General features: G+C 38.6%; 1 protein-coding gene across 2 annotated transcripts in view; it reads right to left on the minus strand.

Annotated features, from left to right (window-relative positions):
- Nucleotides 1-338: 338 nt before the first annotated feature.
- Nucleotides 339-27674, minus strand: part of LOC126278030 (nidogen) — a 297135-nt gene continuing 269799 nt past the window's right edge. For both annotated transcript variants that reach the window (XM_049977764.1, XM_049977762.1), the window contains 5 exons: nucleotides 23825-23996; nucleotides 23429-23604; nucleotides 20492-20600; nucleotides 4137-4255; nucleotides 339-1655 (listed from right to left, as the gene is read on the minus strand). In XM_049977764.1, the coding sequence (XP_049833721.1) occupies nucleotides 1498-1655; nucleotides 4137-4255; nucleotides 20492-20600; nucleotides 23429-23604; nucleotides 23825-23996 (734 nt within the window). In that variant the 3' untranslated portion in view covers nucleotides 339-1497. The remainder of the gene's footprint in view (nucleotides 1656-4136; nucleotides 4256-20491; nucleotides 20601-23428; nucleotides 23605-23824; nucleotides 23997-27674) is intronic.

Here is a 27674-nt window from a genome sequence, read left to right on the forward strand (position 1 = left end):
AGCTTACAATGTGCGTGTGCTATTAATTTATTACTGGGGAAGGACTGTTATGTGCTGGCTGACAAATTTGTTAACATGCACCATCAATGCTCTTTTTTTTTTTTTTTTCAATTCTCTGCTTTATAAGGTCACAGAATGAAAATGGCGAAGATATCCAAAATTGTAGTCGGTATGAGAAGCACACCTACTACCCCTTCTCATGCTGGCCAATGATGGCTACAGCTTGTTAGCCAGTATACAGGTTGTGTATGATCAGAATATTTTTCAAAGCTGTAAAATGTGAATTGTAAGCATAAAGAAAGGAAAGGGCATCAGTTTCATGAATTCAAACACACATATATACAAATCCATTTTATTTAAAAATAATTTAATTTTACGGCAATTTTTCAATAAGTTCAATAGTTACAAAAAATAATAATAAAATACTTTTTCACAACTCCGGTGCTATGACGTAGTGCACATGTTACAATGTTTATTTGCCTGTACAACTGCATCTGTTAGAAACATCCCAAATCTGCGTAACTGCTAAGACGATTACCTAAAAAAATATTTTTATTACCTAGGAACATACTCTTAACACTGACAAATTTTGTACTGCACCATCATCAATGGTTTTCAATCACTATTTCCATAGTGTATTTTAAATTAACAGAATCATCTTAATCATCAAGCTGCTCTTCACATTAAGTAAAATATTGAACAATCAGTTGGGTAGCAAATCATTCTGAGATGATTCGCTGGTGGAGAACGTACGTAGTTCAATAAGTCTTATACCTAACAGAATTATTTATGTAACTTAGTACAAATGTTTAGCAGTTGCAGAAATGAGTAAATGAATATATTAATCCACACATCTCAAGTTCTTAATGTGCATATCAGAGTTAATAGAAAAAATGCATTATCTAAAATGACAAGGAAAAAAATGGTCAGCTGAACAGGAAACCACAGAAATAAAATGCTTAAGTGTCATATGTATGGGAAGAAATAAGACATTAAAAAATTTCACAAAATTGATGTCCCATGAAATGACATGGACTGATTACAGATGGAGGAATGAATGCATGGGTGAAAATTTTGAGAAGATTTTGGATTGAGATGAGAGGTGGATGAAAGTGAACACAGTGAGATGACATAAAAATTTCTTTTAAAATTAGAGCAACCTGCAGGTGAGAAAGTTGATGCTTGGGCAACAGCAAGGAGAAAGGTAAAACTATTCATTACAAAGAAACAATCTGTGGATTATAAGCACCAAGTGTGTCAGTTTCTAGCTTAAAAGGTCACTTTTTAAGTTCTTGTACTGTCCAGATTTTCATGTTGCAGATGAGGTGAAACTGAAAACCACAAACTTGATACTTAATTAGGTAATGTTGACCTTGCTCTAAAACAGTTGACAAAAGAATTTTGTCAGCTATCTGGTAAGACTGTTTTAAGATATTGTTGTGAAAGTACAGTCACATTCTCTTGTGGCAGGTGAGAGCAAATTGTCACATTTCACCTTCAAAGTATGTCATTGCATTCAGCAGCTTCACCAGATCCTTCCTCGCCTGTCGCTGTAGTTCCGTAATCTGCACACGGGCAACTGCGTCCCCCTCTGCCATCTGGTAGGCATAAGCGACGCTCTCCACATTCAGCACCAGTTGCACATGAACTTGACGCTGTAACCAAGAGTTGCTTGGTTAATACAGATTTTAAAATTGTATTTAAAATTATGCATGGAAAAATTCATCTGCCACTAAGATTACAGCATATTTTGCATATACTGTGTATGAATTAATTTTATTATAGGTCACAAATGACTATTTTATGTGGTATTTGCTTTACTGAAAGGTATGCAGAAGTCTGCCAAAGGAACAATAGCCACGGCAACAAGTGCATGTTTAAGTAAGAATTGTGAGTTTTCATATTTGTAAACAGAGCAGTACTACTTGCTAATATTGTGAAAAATACTGTGAAGTAAAAATATAACAACCAAATAAACCTTTTGAAAAGCATTTTATGTTGAAACATGCATTTTAACGCAGTCATGACAGTATTCTCGGCTTAGATCCATACGTACTTTGTGAGCATAGAAGCTGTTTTACTTATGATCACATAGAATGAGGTTAGATGTTAATGTGAGGAACATATGAGGCATCAAGTTTCAGTTACTGTGATAACAGGAGCTTTTGACGAAACTATGTTTCGATACATGAAATCAAATTCAAAAGTTCAAGTGAAGTGAAGAAATGGCTCTCTTGAGTATTGGGTAACTACTGCTTTTATGCAAGGGAGGCAACTTTTCCTGCTGGAAAGAAGGGGAGGTTGCAACATGCTGCCAGATTACTGTGGAAGCTAGCACTGTAGTCAAAGAAACTTGCTAAGGACATGCTGTGGAAAACTGTGCTAACTCTCTGCAGGATATTGCTTTACCGTCGAATCTAAAGGCAGGTGCGGATGGCAAGATAACTGGAAAACAATCTGTGGCCAGTGAAACAAATTTTCAAGTCCCCTGTGTTCTGGGGTGGCCGAGCGGTTCTAGGCGCGATAGTCTGGAACCACGCGACACAACGGTCGCAGGTTCGAATCCTGCCTCAGGGATGGATGTGTGTGATATCCTTAGGTTAGTTAGGTTTACATAGTTCTAAGTTCAAGGGGACTGATGACCTCAGAAGTTAAGTCCCATAGTGCTCAGAGCCATTTGAACCCTGTGTTCTGGAAACAGGAAGAAACAGGACATTGTTCTCTGGCCAGTGTCTGTCTATTCCAGCAAGATGATCTACCTACTTGAGGTCCCTGTGGAGTACATATTTTAGTATATCACATGTTAATGTGAGGCCGCACATGTCTCAAGTTATTTAAGTTTGTGCACAAAAGACCAAAATGTGGAAAACGGAAAACAAATTATATCATCATACCTATAACAATTTTGCCAAGTTCTTTTTGCCTTACCTTGCTATAGCTACAATTGTGTTAGGTCAAGTATTTCACAGTTACATAGCATTGAAATGGGTATCAAGCAAATCTCATCTCTCTTTCATCAAATTTTCTGCTACTTTTGATTATGGAAAATAATGGGTAGGACATAACTTAAATAATGGAGGGAGTAAGTGGACAGGATATGAATGTCACACCAGTGAGTTCATCCTGGTGCAGGCAGTAGTAGTTTAATGTGGCGCACAATAATGTAAATGGGTGCATTGTGGAGGGTGAATTGCATAGAGGAACAGGGAGACTGTACAAATGAAGGTATTAGTGTAAAATAAGTGAAGTGGGAAGCTTGGGGACAGGTTGCAGCAGTGGTTGAGGGTAAGAGGATTGCAGATTGAATGATATGTTAAAAGGACAATTCTCATCTGCTTAGTTCAGAGAAGGTTGTATTGGGGGAAAGATCCAGATATCATGACCTGTGAATCAACCATTAACCTCAAAATAGTTTTATCTCAACAGCATGTTTATCCACTGGTTGGTCAACTATGCTCTTGGCCAAAGCTTGGGAGTGACCATCCATTCTGGTGGACAGCTGATTGGTAGTCATGCACATGTAAAACACCGAGCAAAAGTTACAGCAGAGCTGGTGTATGATATGACTTTTATGTGGAGAAGACATTCAATCAGCAGTCCACTCAAATGAGAAGCCACTACCAAATTTTGACTACGATCACAGTCGATCACGCAGTAGCAGAATATGTTACTGAACACAACATGCTCACCTTCATTCATTGCTTCACCACCTGTGCTACATGGCTTGTCCCAAACCAGCTTCTCTGAGTTACTTAACTGAGAATTGTCCTCACTGCAAATTCTCTGATTTGAGCAACCACTTCCCCACATGCTCCTCCACCCATGTTCCCAAGCCCCGCCACTTCATTCATTCTACACACATACTTGTTTCTGTAGTGTCTGTCTCTCTCTTCCTTTGCCCTTCTCACCTTGCCAATAAATTCCTCCACAGCTTCATGTTCCCCCCACATCTCACTTTGCCTGTGCAAGGGCAGCACAATGACACCAAATTTCGTATCCTGTCCTCTTGCTGCCTCTGTCTACCTCCAAGCCATTAGCCATCCCCTCCCCCTTCCCACCCCTCTTTTCTCCTCTTGCCCATTCCATGTTTAACTATTACCTTTATGCCTCCCATTATTCACATTGTGGTTTCTTACCTCTAATGCATTCCTCTGGGACTGCTACAATATCATACAGCTTTCCACTGCCTCCAAGTGGAACTTCAAGTGAGGGATTACGCTGTCCATATGGCCGCTGTGCACTCTCTATTTTATTTCTGAAAGGAAAAATAGGAATTTATAATAAAATTGTTTAATAATGTGGAGCAGTATTTTCACTGGACCTATGTAACAGAGTACTGTTGCTGCTGCTGCTGCTGCTGCTGCTCATAATAATAACAATATCTGGAAAGACATTAAGCTCTGAAACCTAAAGTGACATTAGTTTTTCTTAATTACGATTTTGAACAACCTTTAACGTATGAATGTTATGTTTTTGAGACAGAGATATCTGTTTTTTTCTCACATCATCTATTCTGCAAAGGTTGGTTTATTTCTTATTAGTAGGCTCATATCAGTTCATTGTTCCAGACTACTAAAGAACTAGTCGTCAGCCAAGAGGTATCCAGGCTATAGTTATGGCAGTCTACAGAACACAGTGACTGGTCAAACATTAAGGAACATCTCCCTTGTTCAAAACAATACCTAAAGCATATATTAGTCAAAATTGTTTATCGTATGGTTCCCTACCTTACTTAGGCAATGGATCACAGCAGGTTGCTAATATTGTTACAAAAGATATCATTTAGAACCAACAATAACATAACTCCCCAGCTAGACAACCATGAAGAAAAATATCACAAATTGGGAGAGTGAAGAAAACAGTTTAACTCTTGCCAAAAATTCTCTGTAGAGAAAACTGACAAGTGTTTTGACACACAAAACAATTAATTCAGCCAACATGAAACAGAAGTTGGAACTTGTGATTTTAATGTATAAAGGGAAAAGAACAGATATGTTACTGATATTTGTTGTAGTTTACACAGATTAACACAGCTAAATGACAGGTAACAACTATTTAAGGGACAAAAAACTTATGCTTTATTTGTACAACACATATTAATACATTTGACTACCAAATTATATTACAATGCCCCATCAACAAACACGGAACATGTATATTCCATAGAGTCTAACCCACTCTGCACATCATATCTTGTGTGCCACTATGCACACTTGAAAATGTTTGTTCACATATCCCCAACACTCCCCCTTGAACAAGTATTTTTCAGATACTCAACGCTATACACCGCTTGTTAAACCATAATGTTTCATCAGCTTCTGAAATTTGTCCTTACTGAGAGGCTTAGTTAGGAGATCAGATAACATTTCTTCCATGCATAGATAACTGAGTATTATATTCCCCTGTTCAACATGATGCCTTCTAAAGTGCTGCCTTACGTCAATATGTTTGGATCTTACATTGGTGACATTATTTTTTGCAAGTTTAATAGCTCCCATATTGTCACAAAATACCACAGTTGGCTTTAATGTTGGAGGAGATTCTATTTCATTCATCAGTGTATGGATCCAAAGAGCTTCTTGGATACTGGAGGGCAAGACCATATATTCAGCTTCTACAGTACTCAGAGCAACAGTTCTTTGTCTCTTACAAGACCATGATATCAGTCTTCCCATTAGTCTAAAACAACTTCCAGTGATGGAGTGTCTACTTTCCAACTCATTTCCCCAGTCTGCATCACTGTATCCTTCCAAATTTACATTTCAGTTTCAGAAGATTTTAACTTATAATCAGCAGTTCCATTTAAATATCTGAATTTTCTCTTGACTGCCATCCAGTGCTTTTCTCTCAGATCACTGCAAAACTTGCTTACTGCATTTGTGGCAAATGCAATTTCTGATCTGGAAGTCTGTGCTAAGTACAGTAGACTTCCTACAGCTTTCAAATAGGGTACACTTTCCTTACATTTAGCAGTTTTGCGTTGTTTTCCATAGGACTAGAAACAGGTTTACAATTTTCCATATTGAACTTTTCTAAGATCTTCCTTGTGTACAGAGATTGACCAATCCATAATTCTTCTCTGTTGGCACTTCTTAGAATCTTCAAGCCTAAGTATTGATTAATTTCCCCTAAATCACGCATATTAAATTCTGACTGTAATTGTTCTTTAAAAAGTCCATCTGGCTTTCACTGTTAACTAAAATAAAAAAAATCATCTAACAATATGGCCATGATTGCAATTTCTTCATTGCTCCTTTTATGATATATACTAGGATCTGCCTTTGACTGTAAGATGCCTAGTTTTATCAAACTTTTATGCAAACATTTATTCCAGCAATGGCCATTTTGCTTGAATTCATATATGCCTTTCTTCAAATGCCAAATTCTCCTTTTACCCTGATAAGGTCGCTTAACTTCATCAAGTGGAATCACTTATATTTCCTCTCCAGTCTTCCATTCAGGTAGGCTGTTTTCACATCCATTTAATGAATTAATAAGACTTCTTTTACTGCCAGAGCAAGGTATTTTAATGATGAATATTTCACCACTGGTGAGAAAGTTTCATTGTATTCCATTCCTTCTTTCTGGGAATATCCTTTAACTAACAATCTGGCTTTGAATTTTGGTATTGCGCTCTCAGGATTTTTAATACTAAATACCCATCTTGTTCTTAGTGGCTTTTTATTTTCAGGCATGTCAACCCATTCATATGTATCATTATCTACAAAAAATATTCTTGTCTTCTTCTGTTTCAGTTTCCACCCCTGTTTCAGCCTATCACACATTATGCTTGGTTGCATTACTGTATCATTTTGACTACTTTCCTTTATTTTAGGTCTATAATCCTCCAAAAATACCACATCTCTACTACTTATTATCTTCTTATTCACAGAATTATAAAATCTGTAGCCTTCTGAATCCTCACAGTAGCCAACAAAAACATATTTTTGAGATTTTGCATCCCAATTTCCTCTTAATGGTTTTGGAATCTGAACCATGGCTTCACATCCAAAGACTTTAAAGAGCTTTAGATCTGGTTTCTTCCCAGTGCATACTTCATGAGGTGTCTTGTGTCTCACAGCTTTGCTAAGTGATCTGTTTATTAAATACACTGCTGTTGACACAGCCTCTGCCCAAAAACAGTTAGGTAGCTCAGCATCGCTTAACATACTTCTTGCCTTTTCTACAATGGTTCTGTTGGCTCAATCTGCAACTCCATTCTTAGAAGGACTGTAGCGAATGGTAGTCTGGTGCCTAATACCCATCCCATTCAACTGTTCCTTATACCATCTGTTTACATATTCTGATCCATTGTCTGATCTAATAATTTTAATTTTCTTCCCAGTCTATCTATTGACCATTTTGCAATAAACAACAAATACATCATTCGCTTGATCCTTGCTACTTATAAAATAAACATTCATGTATCTAGAAAAACCATCTATGAATGTCAGGAAATAGAAGCTACTTCCTAAGGATTCATTCTCCATAGGTCCACAGAGATCTGAATGTATGAGTTGCAAGACTTCGGCAGATCTGCTCTGACCCGATTTAATTATCAATCTAGCCTGCTTCCCTTGCAAACACACCTCACATTGAACATTATTCATTCCGAAATTTTCCATCCCAGTTGCCATATTCTTCAGTAAAGTCATACTTTTCCTATTCAAATGACCAAGTCTCCTATGCCACAAGAAACCTTTTGCAGCATAAACAGAGTGATTTCCTGTTTCAGCAGTATCTTGAACTGTATTCACTTTGTAAATACCTCTTACATTACTTGCAGTAGCTACAATATCACCACAGGAGTCTGTCACTTTGGCTCCCTCTATATCGAAGATAACTTTATTACCCTTCTTTACTATTTCGCTTACTGACAACAAATTAGTTACAATATTCTTTACATAATGTACATCATGAGCAGTAACAGTTTACTTTTCCCCACTCACAAGCAAATTAAAATCCACTTTTCCTGCGAGTTCATACCTTAACTTAGATCCGTTAACTGTAGAAATTCCAATGTCAGTCCTTGACTGAACATCATACAAAACTGATGGAGCTTTGGTAATGTGCACCGATGCTCCTGAATCTAGGAACCATTCTGCATGATCGTCCCTCACTTCATTAAAAGAGTAAAAAAGAGAAAATGCCTTACCTTTATTAGTAGCCTTTCTCTCAGGACTACTAGAATTAACATGCTTCTTATCTTTTATACTCAACTTTTTGTTACACTTTGAAGCAATATGTCCAATTTTCTGGCATCTAAAAGATCTTATTGGCTTCTTCTACTTGTATTTAGAGTATAAAGCCAACACAGTTTCTTTTTCTGAAGAATTAGAATCTAGTTCATTCTTCACGTCCTGTAGAATCTTTACTTTAAAACTATCCACTGTAATGGATATTCCCGAACTTTCGAAACCCATAATCATTGGAAAATATTTCTCTGGTTGCCCAGCTAACAACAAAGTTCTGATCCATTCATCCGCAATTGCAAAACCAATATTCCTCAGACAACTGAAGATTGAAATTATTTTATTCACATATTCATTGACTTTTTACACTTATTCAATCTTGTGGTTATCAGCTCACAAAGTAATCCTGTTTCTGGCTAAAACACCATTTTCAACTGCGTTTTGTAGTTTGTCCCACACCTCCTTTGCTGACGTAGCCTTTTCTGTGTGAACATAATTCACTGGATCAATCAAAAGGATTAGTTTTGATTTCGCCTTCCGATCCTTAGTAGCAAAACTTAATTCTGTAGGTGCCAATTTACCGTTTACGACATCCCATAAGTCATCAAAGTGCAAATACACCTCAACGGCAAATTTCCAGGTCGCGTAATTTTCACGTCCTACAAGCCACTCTATTTGTGGTATCTGTGTTGTACTCGTTTTACAGTTATTTTCTTCTTTGTATAGCGTACACAATCAAAGTTTATACGAACTTCCACTCACCTTCTGCACAAATGCATGTCACCTTAAAGCTTATTATTTCGCTTTAATCCAGTACCTGGGCCCATAACCTGTTGTAGTTTATGCAGATTAATGCAGCTAAATGACAGGTAACAACTATTTAAGGGACAAAATAAACTTATGATTTATTCGTACAACAGATATTAATACATTTGACTACGAAATTATATTACGTTGCCCCATCAAAAAACACGGAACCTGTATATTCCATAGAGTCTAATACACTCTGCACATCATATCTTTTGCACCACTATGCATGCTAGTAAATGTTTGTTCACATATCCCCAACAATATTCGCACTCACAAACTTTTACATCCAAAGCTCATTTCAGTTAACGAACTGAATACAATAATACTACACATTGTCTCAATGCCTGAACCTCATTTATATGTATAATGTGCACATACACACCAAAAGTCCAACTTTTCCATTTCCTTTCCATTTCATCCACAAATTGTCTCTCTCTATTTATAAGGTTATAATTCCAATACATATTATCATCACCATGCAAACTATTATCCACTTTGAGTGTGACACTTGTTCGGGACTGTAGTGATGACCTATGCTGTGAATGTGATATCAATGATATTGTAACCAAACCTAAGACATTAAAATGTACACCAGGGACTACTTTAATGACTCAAGCAGCATCAGTATGTAGTTTCAACAGTAGGTAAGTGGAAAGTGACAAGGCACAACACAAAATCATCCCAACCACACAAATTTTACAAACTTGTTTGCAATAGACAGCAGTGCTTCATCTTATATTCATAGGCAACAAATGCCAGGAGCAAACCCTCAGAAACAACCTGCAAAATGTCATATTACTAATACAGTGCCATTTAAGCTTAGTACAATAGTGTAATAGGAATTCTGAAAGGTTGCCTGAAGATGAACTGAGGTTCAAAACGCATGGTGATATTTTGCAACTAATAATTTAGGACAACCGATAAATTACCCCCCCCCCCCCCCTTTTTCATGTAATGTGGGGAAATAGTGGAGGAAATGGAGTAGTCATGTTACAGACTGGGGCAGGTCAGTGTGCTTAGAAGTGGGAGAGCCACAGTGCTTCTTGCTCATCAACAGCAACATCTCAAAATGAGTGATGAAATATAAAATCTTGTCCAATGTCAAATACTTTCTATATTATGTTTTTCAGTAGCAAAAAATTTCAAAGCTGCTGACATTCATTGGAAAATCTCTTCCATATACAAGCTGATATGTACCACCCCTTTATATAGTCACTTAAATAAATATATTCACATTCAGCTGCCTCCAACGCTACCCACCACTGCCTCTAACAAATGAATCAGGTTGCCAGCTTCACTGTAAATAGCTCACCCATTGAGTCAATGGTTATTATCTAAATATGGATCATCAGACCACTCTAACTGTCTCAAGGATCCATGATCCACTTGCAGGGTCAGCAACCTGCAGAAATATGAGGAAAATGCTAACTACTAAGAGAAAGACTGTCACAAGTAAAGCTTTCGGCCAGTAAGGCCTTCGTCAACAATAGACAAAAAAACTTACACACACACAGTGTGGTTTCAGTTGCCTGAGACTCCATTCATGTGTGTGAGATGTATTTGCATATGTGCTGCGCGTGTGTGTGTGTGTGTGAGAGAGAGAGAGAGAGAGAGAGAGAGAAAGAGAGAGAGAGAGAGATTGTAGACAAATGCATTACTAGCTGAAAGCTTTATTTGTGACAGTCTTTTTGTTGTGCTTATCTGCAACTCCACTATATGGTGAGCAGCAACTTTCCTTTTCATAATATTGTTCCATTGTTTGATTTTAACTACTAAGAAGGCATGCAAACAGAAATTAAAAGTGAAGATCCTTTATTTGTTTCTGGTAGCTCCCACATCCACCTGAAGCACGTGGCTATAGTACAATTAAAATTAGTTGATAGTTGACACTTTATGTGTTGGAGCCGGTTTCCTACAATCTGAGTACAGAGCGTCACACTCAAACCATTCACCATTGCCAAACTGCCACATTCAGTCAGTACACTTCCAATTCCTTGTCCGCCATTCATTATTAATGTTTTTGGATTCTGAATCATGGGTCTGGCACTTTTATTTTGTATATCATCACACATGATAACCAAAATGAAAACACCATACAAATACAACACTGCTAATAAAATACACACATTTCATACACAGCACTAACCAAACACTAATGGATAGTTCTGCACAAGACACAATTCAGTGTCACATATACAGTTATCATAATCACAGATATCAGCCTAAATTAAATAAGGTTTGATGACACAGTGTGAAGTCAAATTTTGAAGGTCGCAATTCATTGTTGCAAGTGGGTCACTATAGTCATAAATATGATGATTTAGCACAGTGTTGTGGTATAGCACAGTGGTTAGCATGTGACACGTAGAAAGGTGTAGATTTGAATCTAGTCATGTACAGCAATATTTTTCTTTTTAGTTTCTAAATGTAATCATAGGAGTTTTATTATTATTTTTATTCAATTAACTGGTCTAAATAAAGTGTTTTATTTCTAACTGTTTGCGCACCATTTTCACTATTTTTTGAACTTTTTACTTGCTATATATATATCTAAAAACAAAAATGATGTGACTTACCAAACAAAAGCGCTGGCAGGTCGATAGACACACAAACAAACACAAACATACACACAAAATTCTAGCATTCGCAACCAACGGTTGCTTCTTCAGGAAAGAGGGAAGGAGAGGGAAAGACGAAAGGATGTGGGTTTTAAGGGAGAGGGTAAGGAGTCATTCCAATCCCTGTGGCTAAACATGCCTTGGTGCACGGCCCGCACATCTTGGCACAGTGTTACACCTTCCGAGTTCTCTGGATACTTCCCACTAACAACAACCTGTCAGAACTCTGGAGATGGGAACTCGCCCTTCAGTATATCCTCTCTTCTTGATATCCGCCAGGCCTCAACCTCCGCTAATTTCAAGTTGCCGCCGCTCATACCTCACCTGTCTTTCAACAACTTCTTTGCCTCTGTACTTCCACCTCCACTGACATCTCTGCCCGAACTCTTTGCCTTTACAAATGTCTGCTTGTGTCTGTGTATGTGTGGATGGATATGTGTGTGTGTGCGAGTGTACACCTGTCCTTGTTTCCTTTTTTCCCCCTAAAGTAAGTCTTTCCGCTCCCGGGATTGGAATGACTCCTTATCCTCTCCCTTAAAACCCACATCCTTTTGTCTTTCCCTCTTCTTCGCCGTTTCCTGAAGAAGCAACCATTGGTTGCGAAAGCTAGAATTTTGTGTGTATGTTTGTGTGTCTATCGACCTGCCAGCACTTTTGTTTGGTAAGTCACATCATCTTTGTTTTTAGAAATATTTTTCCATACTCATTCTGGTTAATGCTCTGAAAGATTTAATCAAGTGAATGACTTAGTACCTTCCGCTCATTAATATATTTTCAGTTTTGCAACTTTCGTTTGGTCAACTAAATAGTTACAATTTTACTTAGAAGGTGTAATCACTGGTGCTAACAAACTCTGAATAAATTTTACTTACAATTTTTCCATCCTGCTGATTACATTTAAAACAAACTGTTATGTTTCAAAATTCTATTCTGTGATTTCAAACTGCCTTATCATCAGTCATCAGGATAAGAATCAATTGGGGCTGCCCTGGTGGTTATCCATCCACCATAAGGACAATAGACACAGTGTGCTCATGTCATTCGAAAAAAGACCAACCTCAGTCTGACTAGGTGCCCTTCAGTTTTATTACAAGTCCATTACTTCCTCTAACAGTGCTAGAAATTAATCATTCTCTTTCTTTATTAATCTTAAAAATTGACCTGTAAATATGTTTCATTATTTGTATTTCATGTCCTAATTCTTGTCAAATGAGTGTTTCAGTTGCTTGTATAATGCAACAACTGTAATCATCACACTGAAATGTAACTACTATAACTCACATTCCAAGATTTGAACTGTAGCACAAAATTAAAATATAGAATTGTTAAATGAAGTTAAAATTGTTACCCCTAGATTTAAGGCCCCACTGAGACAAATTTACCCAGAATGAATTTTTTCAGGGAGAAGAGAGGAGATGTACAATGTGACTCAAGGTCCCAAATGTAAGTAATTTTTATTATTTAAATTTTACAAAGAGGTTGCCTTTCTTGTGCATTGCCTTTCTACTGATGAAACTACAATGGACTGTTTCATGCTGGAATATGCCAAACTGTCATCAGCAAAGCTATCTTGCCAATTAAATCATGTCGTAGGAGACCTCACTTGTGAGATTGAGGGCTCACAGAGCAGTGACTGAAAAAGTCTGTCTTTTGTTCCAAGCCGCCATGTAGAGCAGATGCAAAATGGCTTAGTTTCTTTACTTAGACATTTTACCTCCTTCTCTGAGATAGGCCTGGGGTTACTGGAATGATCTTCCCACATCCCCCAGGCAAACTTCACTATGTAATCCCTATAAGCAAATAAATCAATATGGTTCCATTTTATAAACTTGAGTACATATACTAATTACAAGCCCACACCACTTTCCAATCCTGACCACACCCCTGAAGGGTAACACCTAAATGCTCTTTCTTTCTAACTACTTCCTTGATGTAAGTGTAGTAACTTTGCTGGCTGATGCGGTTATAATTATAGAATTACTGTGCTTATCATTACATAATACATCAAATTTTACTTGCATTCTAGACGCTGAAGGCAGGTATCAGTTTCTTTAGTTGATAACATTTATGTTGACTGGTAGCTTCCTTCTTTTTGTAAGAAGAACATTTTAGTCCTCCCCTAGTGTTTTTTTATGGTTTGATGTTTCTAATATTCACATAATCAAGATAAAAGCTAAGAACATGTTTTTGTAGACTGAATTAGAGCTGTCACCAATGTAACTGTACATCTAACATCAAAATTACTCTTAACATATTTGTATCAGATGACTTTGTGTATTATGAAACACAGCTTTGAGCAGAATCAATGTTAGTGTTGTAATAGGATACATTGCAACAACTACATTTCACATCTGCCACATAAAATGTCATTGTGCTAGCCTCTGTATGATTTTTTTAAAATATATAACAGAGGGAAACATTCCACGTGGGAAAAATATATCTAAAAACAAAGATGATGTGACTTACCAAAAGAAAATACTGGCATGTCGATAGACACACACACACACAAACACAAACATACACACAAAATTCAAGCTTTCGCAACCAATGGTTGCTTCATCAGGAAAGAAGGGAGGAGAGGGAAAGACGAAAGGACGTGGGTTTTAAGGGAGAGGGAAACATTCCACGTGGGAAAAATATATATAAAATTTTGGGTGTGTGTTTGTGTGTTATTTTATTGTGCCTGTCTACCGGCGCTTTCCCGCTTGGAATCTATGTTTGGAATCTATGTCTTGGAATCTATGTTTGTAATATTTTTTCCCATGTGGAAGTTTCTTATATATATAAAACAAAGATGATGAAGCGTTGGCAGGTCGACAGACAAACATGAACACACACACAAAATTCAAGCTTTTGCAACCAATGGTTGCTTCATCAGGAAAGAGGGAAGGAGAGGAAATATCCATCCGCACATACACAGACACCTGCGGATGGATATGTGTGTGTGTGTGTGTGTGTGTGTGTGTACGAGTGTACACTTGTCCTTTTTTTCCCCCTAAGGGAAGTCTTTCCGCTCCCGGGATTGGAATGACTCCTTGACTCCTTACCCTCTCCCTTAAAACCCACTTCCTTTCGTCTTTCCCTCTCCTTCCTGAAGAAGCAACCATCGGTTGCGAAAGCTAGTAATTCTGGGTGTGTGTTTGTGTGTTTTGTTCATTGTGCCTGTCTGCCGGCGCTTTCCCGCTTGGTAAGTCTTGGAATCTTTGTTTTTAATATATTTTTCCCATGAACAAAACACACAAACACACACCCAGAATTACTAGCTTTCGCGACTGATGGTTGCTTCTTCAGGAAGGAGAGGGAAAGCAGAAATATGTCTGCTTGTGTCTGTGTATGTGCGGATGGATGTGTGTGTGTGTGTGTGTGTGTGTGTGTGTGTGTGTGTGTGTGTGTGTGTGTGTGTGTGTGTGTGAGTGTACACCTGTCCTTTTATTCCCCCTAAGGGAAGTCTTTCCGCTCCCGGGATTGGAATGACTCCTTGACTCCCTACCCTCTCCCTTAAAACCCACTTCCTTTCGTCTTTCCCTCTCCTTCCTGAAGAAGCAACCATCGGTTGCGAAAGCTAGTAATTCTGGGTATGTGTTTGTGTGTTTTGTTCATTGTGCCTGTCTGCTGGCGCTTTCCCGCTTGGTAAGTCTTGGAATCTTTGTTTTTAATATATTTTTCCCATGTGGAAGTTTCTTTCTAGTAAATAAAATAGAAAGAAACTTCTACATGGGAAAAATATATTAAAAACAAAGACTTACCAAGTGGGAAAGTGCCGGTAAATAGGCACAATGAATAAAACACACAAACACACAAACAGAATTTCGAGCTTTCGCAACCACAGCTGCTCCGTCAGGAAAGAGGGAAGGAAAAGGAAAGATGAAAGGATGTGGGTTTTAAGTGAGAGGGTAAGGAGTCATTCCAATCCTGGGAGTGGAAAGACTTACCTTAGGGGGAAAAAAGGATAGGTATATACTCACGCACACACACACACACACACACACACACACACACACACACACACATATCCGTCCATACATACACAGATACAAGCAGACATATTTAAAGGCAAAGAGTAAGGGCAGAGATGTAAGTCGAGGCGGAAGTGTGGAGGCAAAGATGTTGTTGAAAGACAGGTGAGGTATGAGTGGCGGCAACTTGAAATTAGCGGAGATTGAGGCCTGGTGGATAACGAGAAGAGAGGATATATTGAAGGGCAAGTTCCAATCTCCGGAGTTCAGATAGGTTGGTGTTGGTAGGAAGTATCCAGATTACTCGGACACTGTGCTAAGATGTGCTGGCGATGCACCAAGGCATGTTTAGCCACAGGGTGATCCTCATTACCAACAAACACTGTCTGCTGTGTCCATTCATGCGAATGGACGGTTTGTTGCTGGTCATTCCCACATAGAAAGCGTTGAGTATAATTAGGCAGGATAAAATGTATGGTAGAGTACGGAAAAAGTTGGCCAGTGTTACACTGTCCGAGTTATCTGGATACTTCCTACCAACACCAACCTATCCAAACTCCGGAGATGGGAACTTGCTCTTCAATATATCCTCTCTTCTCGTTTGCCACCAGGCCTCAATCTCCGCTAATTTCAAGTTGCCGCCACTCATACCTCACCTGTCTTTCAACAACATCTGTGCCTCCACACTTCCGCCTCGACTTACATCTCTGCCCTTATTCTTTGCCTTTAAATATGTCTGCTTGTGTCTGTGTATGTATGGATGGATATGTGTGTGTGTGTGTGTGTGTGTGTGTGTGTGTGTGTGTGTGTGTGTGTGTGTGTGTGTGTGCGCGCGCGAGTATATACCTATCCTTTTTCCCCCCTAAGGTAAGTCTTTCCGCTCCTGGGATTGGAATGACTCCTTACCCTCTCCCTTAAAACCCACATCCTTTCATCTTTCCTTTTCCTTCCCTTCTTTTTCTGACGAAGCAGCCGCCGGTTGCGAAAGCTCGAAATTCTGTGTGTGTGTTTGTGTGTTTTATTCATTGTGCCTATTTATCGGCGCTTTCCATCTTGGTAAGTCTTGGAAACTTTGATTGTAATATATATATATACTTACCAAGCGGGAATGCGCCGGCAGACAGGCACAATGAACAAAACACACAAACACACACACAGAATTACTAGCTTTCGCAACCGATGGTTGCTTCTTCAGGAAGGAGAGGGAAAGACGAAAGGATGTGGGTTTTAAGGGAGAGGGTAAGGAGTCATTCCAATCCCGGGAGCGGAAAGACTTCCCTTAGGGGAAAAAAAAAGGACAGGTGTACACTCGCACACACACACACACACACACACACACACACACACACACACAATCCGCACATACGCACATACACAGACACAAGCAGACACATTTAAGGGCAAAGAGTAAGGGCAGAGATGTCAGTCGAGGCGGAAGTACAGAGGCAAAGAAGTTGTTGAAAGACAGGTGAGGTATGAGCGGCGGCAACTTGAAATTAGCGGAGGTTGAGGCCTGGCAGATATCGAGAAGAGAGGATATACTCAAGGGCGAGTTCCCATCTCTGGAGTTCAGATAGGTTGGTGTTGGTTGGAAGTATCCAGATAACTCGGACGGTGTAACACTGTGCCAAGATTTGCTGGCCGTGCATCAAGGTATGTTTATCCACAGGGTGATCCTCATTACCAACAAACACTGTCTGCCTGTGTCCATTCATGCGAATGGACAGTTTGTTGCTGGTCATTCCCACATAGAAAGTGTCACAGTGCAGGCAGGTCAGTTGGTAAATCACGTGGGTTCTTTCACACTTGGCTCTCCCTTTGATCGTGTACACCTTCCGGGTTACAGGACTGGATTAGGTGGTGGTGGGAGGGTGCACAGGACAGGTTTTACACCGGGGGGGGGGGGGGGGGGTTGCAAGGGTGGGAGCCAGAGTGTAGGAAAGGTGGTTTGGGGACTTTATAGGGATGAACCAAGAGGTTACGAAGGTTAGGTGGACGGCGGAAAGACACTCTTGGTGGAGTGGGGAGGATTTCATGAAGGATGGATCTCATTTCGGGGCAGGATTTTAGGAAGTCGTATCCCTGGTGGAGAGCCACATTCAAGGTCTGATCCCGTCCACCTAACCTTCGTAACCTCTTGGTTCATCCCTATGAAGTTCCCAAACCATCTTCCCTACCCTCTGGCTCCTACCCTTGCAACCGCCCCCGGTGTAAAACCTGTCCTATGCACCCTCCCACCACCACCTACTCCAGTCTTGTAACCCAGAAGGTGTACACGATGAAAGGGAGAGCCACGTGTGAAAGCACCCACGTGATTTACCAACTGACCTGCCTGCACTGTGACGCTTTCTATGTGGGAATGACCAGCAACAAACTGTCCATTTGCATGAATGGACACAGGCAGACAGTGTTTGTTGGTAATGAGGATCACCCTGTGGCTAAACATGCCTTGATGCACAGCCAGCACATCTTGGCACAGTGTTACACCGTCCGAGTTATCTGGATACTTCCCACCAACACCAACCTATCCGAACTCCGGAGATGGGAACTTGCCCTTCAGTATATCCTCTCTTCTCGATATCCGCCAGGCCTCAACCTCCGCTAATTTCAAGTTGCCGCCACTCATACCTCACCTGTCTTTCAACAACTTCTTTGCCTCTGTACTTCCACCTCGACTGACATCTCTGCCCTTACTCTTTGCCTTTAAATATGTCTGCTTGTGTCTGTGTATGTGCAGATGGATGTGTGTGTGTGTGTGTGTGTGTGTGTGTGTGTGTGTGTGTGTGTGTGTGTGTGCGAGTGTACACCTGTCCTTTTTTTTTCCCCTAAGGGAAGTCTTTCCGCTCCCGGGATTGGAATGGGGATTGGAATGACTCCTTACCCTCTCCCTTAAAACCCACATCCTTTCGTCTTTCCCTCCCCTTCCTGAAGAAGCGACCATCGGTTGCTAAAGCTAGTAATTCTGTGTGTGTGTTTTGTTCATTGTGCCTGTCTGCCGGTGCTTTCCCGCTTGGTAAGTCTTGGAATCTTTGTTTTTAATATATTTTTCCCATGTGGAAGTCTCTTTCTATTATATATATATATATATATATATATATATATATATATATATATAAAACAGAAAGAAACTTCCACATGGGAAAAATATATTAAAAACAAAGATTCCAAGACTTACCAAGCGGGAAAGCGCCGGCAGACAGGCACATGAACAAAACACACAAACACACACACAGAATTACAAGCTTTCGCAACTGGCAGTTGCTTCGTCGGGAAAGAGGGAAGGAGAGGGAAAAATGAAAGGATGTGGGTTTTAAGGGAGAGGGTAAGGAGTCATTCCAATCCCGGGAGCGGAAAGACTTCCCTTAGGGGGAAAAAAAGGACAGGTGTACACTCGCACACACACACACATATCCATCCGCACATACACAGACACAAGCAGTGTCTGTGTATGTGCGGATGGATATGTGTGTGTGTGTGCGAGTGTACACCTGTCCTTTTTTTCCCCTAAGGGAAGTCTTTCCGCTCCCGGGATTGGAATGACTCCTTACCCTCTCCCTTAAAACCCACATCCTTTCATTTTTCCCTCTCCTTCCCTCTTTCCTGACGAAGCAACTGCCAGTTGCGAAAGCTTGTAATTCTGTGTGTGTGTTTGTGTGTTTTGTTCATGTGCCTGTCTGCCGGCGCTTTCCCGCTTGGTATATATATATATATATATATATATATATATATATATATATATATATATATATATATTAAAAACAAAGATTCCAAGACTTACCAAGCGGGAAAGCGCCGGCAGACAGGCACATGAACAAAACACACAAACACACACACAGAATTAGTATATTTTCAGTTTTGCAACTTTTCTTTCATCAATTAAATAGTTATAAATTTATTTAAAGGATGTAATAGCTAGTGCTAATGAACTATTTACTATTGTTGAAAACACTACTTGTCTTTTTACTTCACCTGCCTATTTGCTTTTTTCCTCCCATACTGCAGTTCACCATTAGTTTCAGCTTGCTTAGGAAGTTCATCCACCTATGTCTTACCTGCCTATTATGCTCCCTGCCTTTTTTAAGTGTTCGTGTGTTTAAAATTCACCTGATGCAAAATCCATTTTTCACTCTCATCCTATCTTAAGTTTCTGTTAACCTAGTGTCCTTGTTGCTTATGTTATTGATGTCTTTGTATGCTTCTTTCAATACATTAAACATGTCATAATACACCTGTTACCATATTTATTTTAACCGTTATATAAATTATTATTCTACCAGGGATTCATTATATTGATCAATTCAATAATTTTATTGTAGTGTTAATATGTTAACATGCTAATTCTGGGTTCTGTTATTATTGTTCTTTATTTGTCACATACGTATCTGTAAATTGTGTGTCCAACAAATGACACCTAATGGCTAAGCCTCTCTGGTGATTTGTGCTGTGGCTGCAAGCATAGTATGCCAACATTGACTATGCTGTACAGGCCACACACAGTGTTTTGCTTCAGTTTTATTGTGTATTTTATTTTCTGATGCCAATCTTGGCAGAAATTTTGAAAATGTTTTTTATATTATTCTACTAACAGTTACATTGCCCTACAATGATAATATTCTGTATTTCAGGTTGTAGCTTTTCACACTTTATGCAGATGTTATAGCTAATGGTGCAGTGGTTTCACTTATAATTATGTACACACTGTTTGTGTGCCTTCAGAACTGATCTATAGATGATCATTACTAATAAAACTGGTTTTGAAACAAAATAAAAACTCTTGTTCACAAATACTATTGTAAATATTACAATTCCACACTGATTCATTTTGATCATCTAAACATCACAACTTAACAGAAATAGAAGAAAAGCTGGAGTGAGTAACGGTCCAATTCTGAAAAAATATTGGTCAAATACTTACGTATTCCAGTCCGTCCAGTAGTAGTTGTCTGGTGATATTGTAAGCCCAAAGGGGTAACTAGCGTTGGCAACAATTGTTCTTTGTTGTGATGTTGAAATACCAATGCAAGCTGCAAGGAAAACATCTCCAAATATTTTATACTGTAAAAAGAATGGAAAACAACCAGTAAATTCATTTAAGGAGTATGTTTTGACTATAAGTAATATATGGTTTGAAGAGGGATAACTCTGCTCAGAACATCTGCTGTGTAAGTAACATTTGGCAAGAGTGGCTTTTCAAAAAAGATTGTTGAGAGTTAGTTATTTTTCTATTTTGTTGTTATATGTTGTACAAGGTGTTTGTATATATGTTCCACTTTTTTAAAAATAATAGTGTACTAATTACTCTTTGACCAGTCAGTTGATTCTTGCCCAAACATGATGTATATGAATGCACTGAACCTGAATGAGAATTTATGGGCTGAAGCAATAAACTGTGCAGTCTTTATGCTAAATCAAACTGGTAGAAGTTCAGTAAGACGGAAAAGTCCTGCTGTATTGTGGTTTGGAGGAAAAATAGAGTTTACTAAGTTGAGAAGTTTAGGATGTGGGTACTATGTTCTGATAGAGGATCGGGAACAAAGAAATACTGCAAAGAAATCAACAAAGGTAACCTCTGTCATATATATGATTTGCATTTGCCTCATTACAGAATCTACCTACCTTATGAAAAAGACATCTTGCCTCTGATAATGTCATATTTGACAAAAGAATAGAAGATAAAGAAGCTATTGTATTCAGACTCTCAGAAGAAAAAAGAAGAAATATATTAAGTATCCAGTAGAAAACCATATAGCTGATGACTTATTCTCTGATTTCATCTGTTTACATAACACAAAATAGGATCTTGCCATCAAAACAACATGGCCAATGGATTGTCAGATTTATAGATTACGAAATGGATCTTCAGAAACGCAGTAACAATGCAAACTTTGGCATGAGTTGTAGAGATTTCTATTTCAAATATCTTGTAAGAAAAAAAAGTGGTACAGAGAAAAACTGAAAACTCGGAGTTAAATAATGTAAAACATTTGACCCATCACTTGGTACTGCATAAAAAACAAGACAAACATTATAAAGCCAGACAAGCTGCAAGAGGTTTTGTGCTCAAGGAATGACTGGACTATTCAGAAACTTTATCCCTGTGACACTTTATGAATAAATTCCACTGCTTCTTAGTTTTTCAGCTACAAATAAAATGAAAACAACAACTTCTGATGTAAAGATAGCAATTCTATACAGTGACTTGCAAAAAGAGATCTACATTCTACATGAATCAACCTTCTGGGATTCAATATGGTACAAATATATGTTGTAAGTTTATATGACCCAAAACAAGCTCCAAAAATTTGGAATAATAAATTTTAGAATTGTCTGATGTCATCAGGATTTGTTAATTCTGGTGATGACCCTTGTATCTATAGTAAGCAAGACAGAAGCATCATTATATCATTGCATATTGATGATGGGCTAGTTATTAGAACAGATAGCAGTACTGCAGTTTTGAACAACCTGATATCTGATGATTTATTCTGTGATGTCTTGAAGACTTACGTCATACTTGGGATGGAAATTAAAACAAGTTCACAGGGAATTTTTGTAAAGCAATTTATGCATACAAAGAAAATATTAAGATAGTTCAACGATTTAAGACCAGTAGCTAAGTCTATGGAGCTTGGAAATGTGACAGACGAAGAAAATCTTGACAGTGATTAGCCTTTTGGAAAGACTGAATCCTACTGAGAAGCTGTATGCACTGTACCCTGCAACAATATTTTATTTGGATTTTAGTTTTGGGATTAATTACTTAAGCAGAATTTGTAATAAACCAATGGTTAGTCACTAGGAAATGGTGAAAAGAATTTTTCAGTGCCTAAAAGAAATTGAAGTGTGATCTTTGATGGAGGCCAATGCTTATTTTGGCTATGTTTCAACTTGATGCTGCACCAGTGAAGTTCCTGTCATGTGAGGAGGAGTTACTGTCTGGTATATTTGAAAGCAATGTCTTGCGGCAACTTCAACAGCTGAAGCAGAATACTGAGCTACTGTTGATAGATGATATATGTTGGATATAACACCTGGGACAAAACTTGGAATTTCAGGTTTGTATCAATCAATAGAACTGTGTATCGACAATCAAGCTGCCATACATATGTTGGAATGACTATCAAATTTAAACCTGGAAAGTTCAAGTCAACTTGCTGACATACTGCTTAAACCACATACTTGTAAAGTGTTTGAAGAATTAAGAATAAAAACAATTAAGGAAGAGTGTTGAGAGTTAATTATTTTTCTATGTTTTGCTGTGGAAGATTTGTGTGTGCCTACTTCTTTTTTAAGTAATGCTATAGAAATTACTCTTTGTTCAGTCAGTTGTTTATTGTCTAAGTGTAGTATGTGAAACAGTTATATTAAATGTACTGCTTTAGACGTCACCAAATAGTTACTTCTTGTTAAAACTAGGATTCATCAACTTTTCCATGGCAATGAATTCTAAAGCTAAATGCTTTCTATTTTATTTCCTTTAGTTTAGTCATGACTAATGCAAACTGTTGGTTACTTTATTATTTCTTTACAAACTTGTGTGCACACCCAGTCCCCTCCTCCACACATCCCACATCTTTCACCACCTGTTTATTTCTCTTTTCACTTCTGAAGAAAGAAAGCCCCAAATCTCTGACCTTTAGATATAATATTTGTAGCTTATATAGGCATAACAGTTTGAATAAAATAAACAATGAAGGCAGACTACACAAAATTCATTACATTTGAAACATGATTAGATTCTGTAGAGGAATAGAGAAAAAGAAAGAAGCAACACTGTAAATTTTTTCTTTTGGATGAAATGTTCAATCAGAAATAGTATTCCTTCTCTTAATTTGTCATGTGATCCACTCACCAATAGATTTTGTCCCTGCATCTGCCCAGCAGAGTTCATCACGCTCAAAATCAATAGCAAGAGAATTTGGTAATTGTACCGATGGCCCTTCCAAGAATGTCTGACGATCACTTCCATCCATATTGGCCCATTCAAGTTTTGGGGATGCTCGATTCCAGTCAGACCAGAAAATTTTTCTGTTGACAAAAACATTCAAAAAATACTTTAGCCACAGATTAAGAAGCTATAGGTATGAAAATAGCATACAGAAGTACAGTAGCAGTAACATGAAAGAGTTCACAGAATCTTCAATCACAAAGAAACTGAAAACTGCCATGAATTCTATGTCTTTGTAAATTATATTAGGATAAAAATTTTATGACAAAAAACATTTATAATTTTTTTACTAGTACTAACCCCCTGGATGGATGAGCAGCAATGCCACGAGGATTAACAAGGCCTTTTGAGACCAGGACTTTCCTGAGACCAGTATCCAAATTTGCTACTTCCACAGTATCTTTTGTAGAATCAGTCCAAAACATGTTACGAGACACCCAGTCTATACTGATGCCTTCTGGTGATTGGATATCTGTTTGAAATCCAATATATTAGCATGTTAAAGACATAATAACAGTAACAATAGTAACAACAACAACAACAACAATAATAATAATAATAATAATAATAATAATAATAATAATTTTCAGTGTTTCACACTGAATGTAGAAAGATAAACAACTCCCTGAGGAAACATTTAAATGTGTTTACGAACACTCACTGTCCACTATAAAATAAAAATATCTGCGGATCAGTATAGCCTAAAATTTAAAACTATCCCTTATGCATGGATAAAAAGTGGCACATCAGCAGTGTCACATTAGAAAAACACGGGCCTAACTCAGATGTTTTTTACACTTAAGATTTAGGCAACCTTGACAGAAAAAATTGGCTTCCTTTCATTTTAATGTACAGCAGCTCAAAACATGTGAAGTATAGCAGTAACATTTATGTTATTGAATAATTTAGAGCTTGTAACTTAACATAGCATTTAATACTCTGATCTTGAACTTATTTATACTGTTTAAAGCTATTTTAATATAACATTGAGTTTGAAAAAAGACAAAATGGTCTTAGGTATGTGTACAGAAATATCCACTTTTTCATGTTGTTGTTGTGTTCTTCGGTCCTGAGACTTGTTTGATGCAGCTCTCCATGCTACTCTATCCTGTGCAAGCTTCTTCATCTCCCAGTACTTACTGCAACCTACATCCTTCTGAATCTGCTTAGTGTATTCATCTCTTGATCTCCCTTTATGATTTTTACCCTCCACACTGCCCTCCAATACTAAATTTGTGATCCCTTGATGCCTCAGAACATGTCCTACCAACCGGTCCCTTCTTCTTGTCAAGTTGTGCCACAAACTCCTCTTCTCCCCAATTCTATTCAATACCTCCTCAATAGTTATGTGATCTACCCATCTAATCTTCAGAATTCTTCTGTATCTTTCCATAAAAATAGTTATTATTGATGCATGTAGCGTTGAAGAACTGTAATTCAGAGGCTACTTGCATGGCTAATTGCCAGAAGCAACCAGTCGGACCAAAACAGTATCCATCCTATCACAGTGGAACCTGCTCACAAGCTGCAGGCTCGATGTGTCACATGGGCAGTGTCACTGGTCTGCAGACAGCATCAGCAATTGTTCTGTGCTGTATATGTTTAATCGATCATCATATAGCTATGCATGCAATGACCCTTCTTTTGACAAAATAGTTCATGACTCAATGGCCGGATGTTAAAGTCACTGTCCAACAGGCACAATATTTCGGCAAGCAGCCATGTTGCCATCATCAAGTGTGCCAATGGTGGCAATTTTGTCAGTTGCTGAAACATTGTGCCACTGGCCGCTACATCCACTTGTGTGCCTGTGAACTGTTTCATCATGAATTATGCTGGGAGAAGCTGAAGAATCATGACTCTGCTTTTGGTTTTTGACTGTCTGGTTTTCATTATTAATTTATGTTATGTGCCCAGCTAATGATTTTGGTGCTGTAATGGTTTACATTTTCATTTCTGGAGCAGCGAGAAAAGTAATTAGGAGGACTTAAATCTATTGCATATTTAGTGATGCAATCACACACTGCACCAGTACTATGGATCTAAAGTTTTTGACAGCAAAAGCTGTCACTGCAACAGCAGCAGCAGCACCAGAAACATTTAAAACTGCAACTGTGTCAACAACAAGAGGAGCACGCTGCTATCCTGAACTTCTTGCATCAACAGCAAAAACTTTACTCAGTGGTTAAAGTGCACCTCTGCGTGTGGTCATGTGAGTCAGGGAGAAAGTCCAACATGCACCACAAAAGCAGACTTCAGCTCTCATTATTTCTGCGGGTCAGCTAAATTCCATCACAGAAGGCTCAGTGATGGGTCATGCCTCACTGCCAAATGACACTTTCTTTCCTCAGAAAATTGTCACTTTTAGCCAACAAAAAAGCTGTGAGAACAGGGCGTGAGTCGTGCTTGGGTAGCTCAGTTGACAGAGCACTTGCCTGCGAAAGGCAAAGGTCCCAAGTTCGAGTCTCAGTCCAGCACACAGTTTTAATCTGCCAGGAAGTTTCATGTCAGCGCACACTCCGCTGCAGAGTGAAAATCTCATTCTGGAAACATCCCCAAGGCTGTGGCTAAGCCATCTCTCCGCAATATCCTTTCTTTCAGGAGTGGTAGATCTGCAAGGTTCACAGGAGAGCTTCTGTAAAGTTTGGAAGGTAGGAGACAAGATACTGCAGAAGTAAAGCTGTGAGGACAGGGCATGAGTCATGCTTGGGTAGCTCAGTTGGCAGAGCACTTGCCCGTGAAAGGCAAAGGTCCTGACTTTGAGTCTCGGTCCGGCACACAGTTTTCATCTGCCAGGGGGTGATGCCTTTAATTGCCATTAAGAGACCTAATGGATATACACATTTATGGTAATTTGAAAACAACTGTCAATGCCACACACTCAAATGAACTCACGCCTTACTTACGAAATCAATTTGGAATGTCAATGTTGTAAAACAAGCACTGTCTGGTAAATAAACTGGTACAAACTTGTGGTTAAAAGAATACGTATTATTTTAATCATCCAAGGCTATAGACATCTGCAGCACCAATATCAACCTAATAGACAGTAAATATGAGGAAGGTCTGCTAAAGATGACTCACAAATTTCTGTCTTTAAGCACAAATTCTGTGAAAAGAAAGCAAGCAAGCAAGATGCTGATCTTGGCTGTGGTTAAATAGTTCAGAGACACATTCAATGAGATTCTCTGGAATGGCTGATGAGATGATGCAAGAAAATAAAGACATAAGGAATGATGGTTTAGATCAAGAATAGTTAGTATAACAGATTTTATTTGCAAATGAATACAGCTACATGTTTTTTTCTTATCGAGTTTCTCATTCAACATACATTGCCTGACAAAAAAGTGGAGCACCCAGAAGGGGAAGAGGAACCGAAATGAAAATTTATGGGCTTAGAGGGATTATGATGATTTTGATGATTACAAAACTGATTCAAACTTACAAACAACTTGGCAGTATGGGCCCATTTATCAGTATGATGCTGCACACCCTCGGGCATGGATGCATGCACTGATATGGTTGGGAAATGTGTCAAAGTTGGCATATTCTCTCCTGACAAATGTAATGTATTTCGAATACATAGAAAGAAGGATCCTTTATTGTATGATTATATGATAGCGGAACAAACACTGGTAGCAGTTACTTCTGTTAAATATCTGGGAGTATGCGTGCGGAATGATTTGAAATATAATGATCATATAAAATTAATTGTTGGTAAGGCGGGTACCAGGTTGAGATTCATTCGGAGAGTCCTTAGAAAATGTAGTCCATCAACAAAGGAGGTGGCTTACAAAACACTCGTTCAACCTAAACTTGAGTGTTGCTCATCAGTGTGGGATCCGTACCAGATCGGGTTGACAGAGGAGATAGAGAAGATCCAAAGAAGAGCGGCGCGTTTATTCACAGGGTTATTTGGTAACCGTGATAGCGTTACGGAGATGTTTAGCAAAATCAAGTGGCAGACTCTGCAAGAGAGGCGCTCTGCATCGCGGTGTAGCTTGCTCGCCAGGTTTCGAGAGGGTGCGTTTCTGGATGAGGTATCGAATATACTGCTTCCCCCTACTTATACCTCCTGTGGAGATCGCAAATGTAAAATTAGAGAGATTCGAGCATGCACGGAGGCTTTCAGACAGTCGTTCTTCCCACG

Source organism: Schistocerca gregaria, chromosome 6, assembly GCF_023897955.1.
Source record: "Schistocerca gregaria isolate iqSchGreg1 chromosome 6, iqSchGreg1.2, whole genome shotgun sequence".
In the NCBI taxonomy this organism is placed as follows: Eukaryota; Metazoa; Arthropoda; class Insecta; order Orthoptera; family Acrididae; genus Schistocerca; species Schistocerca gregaria.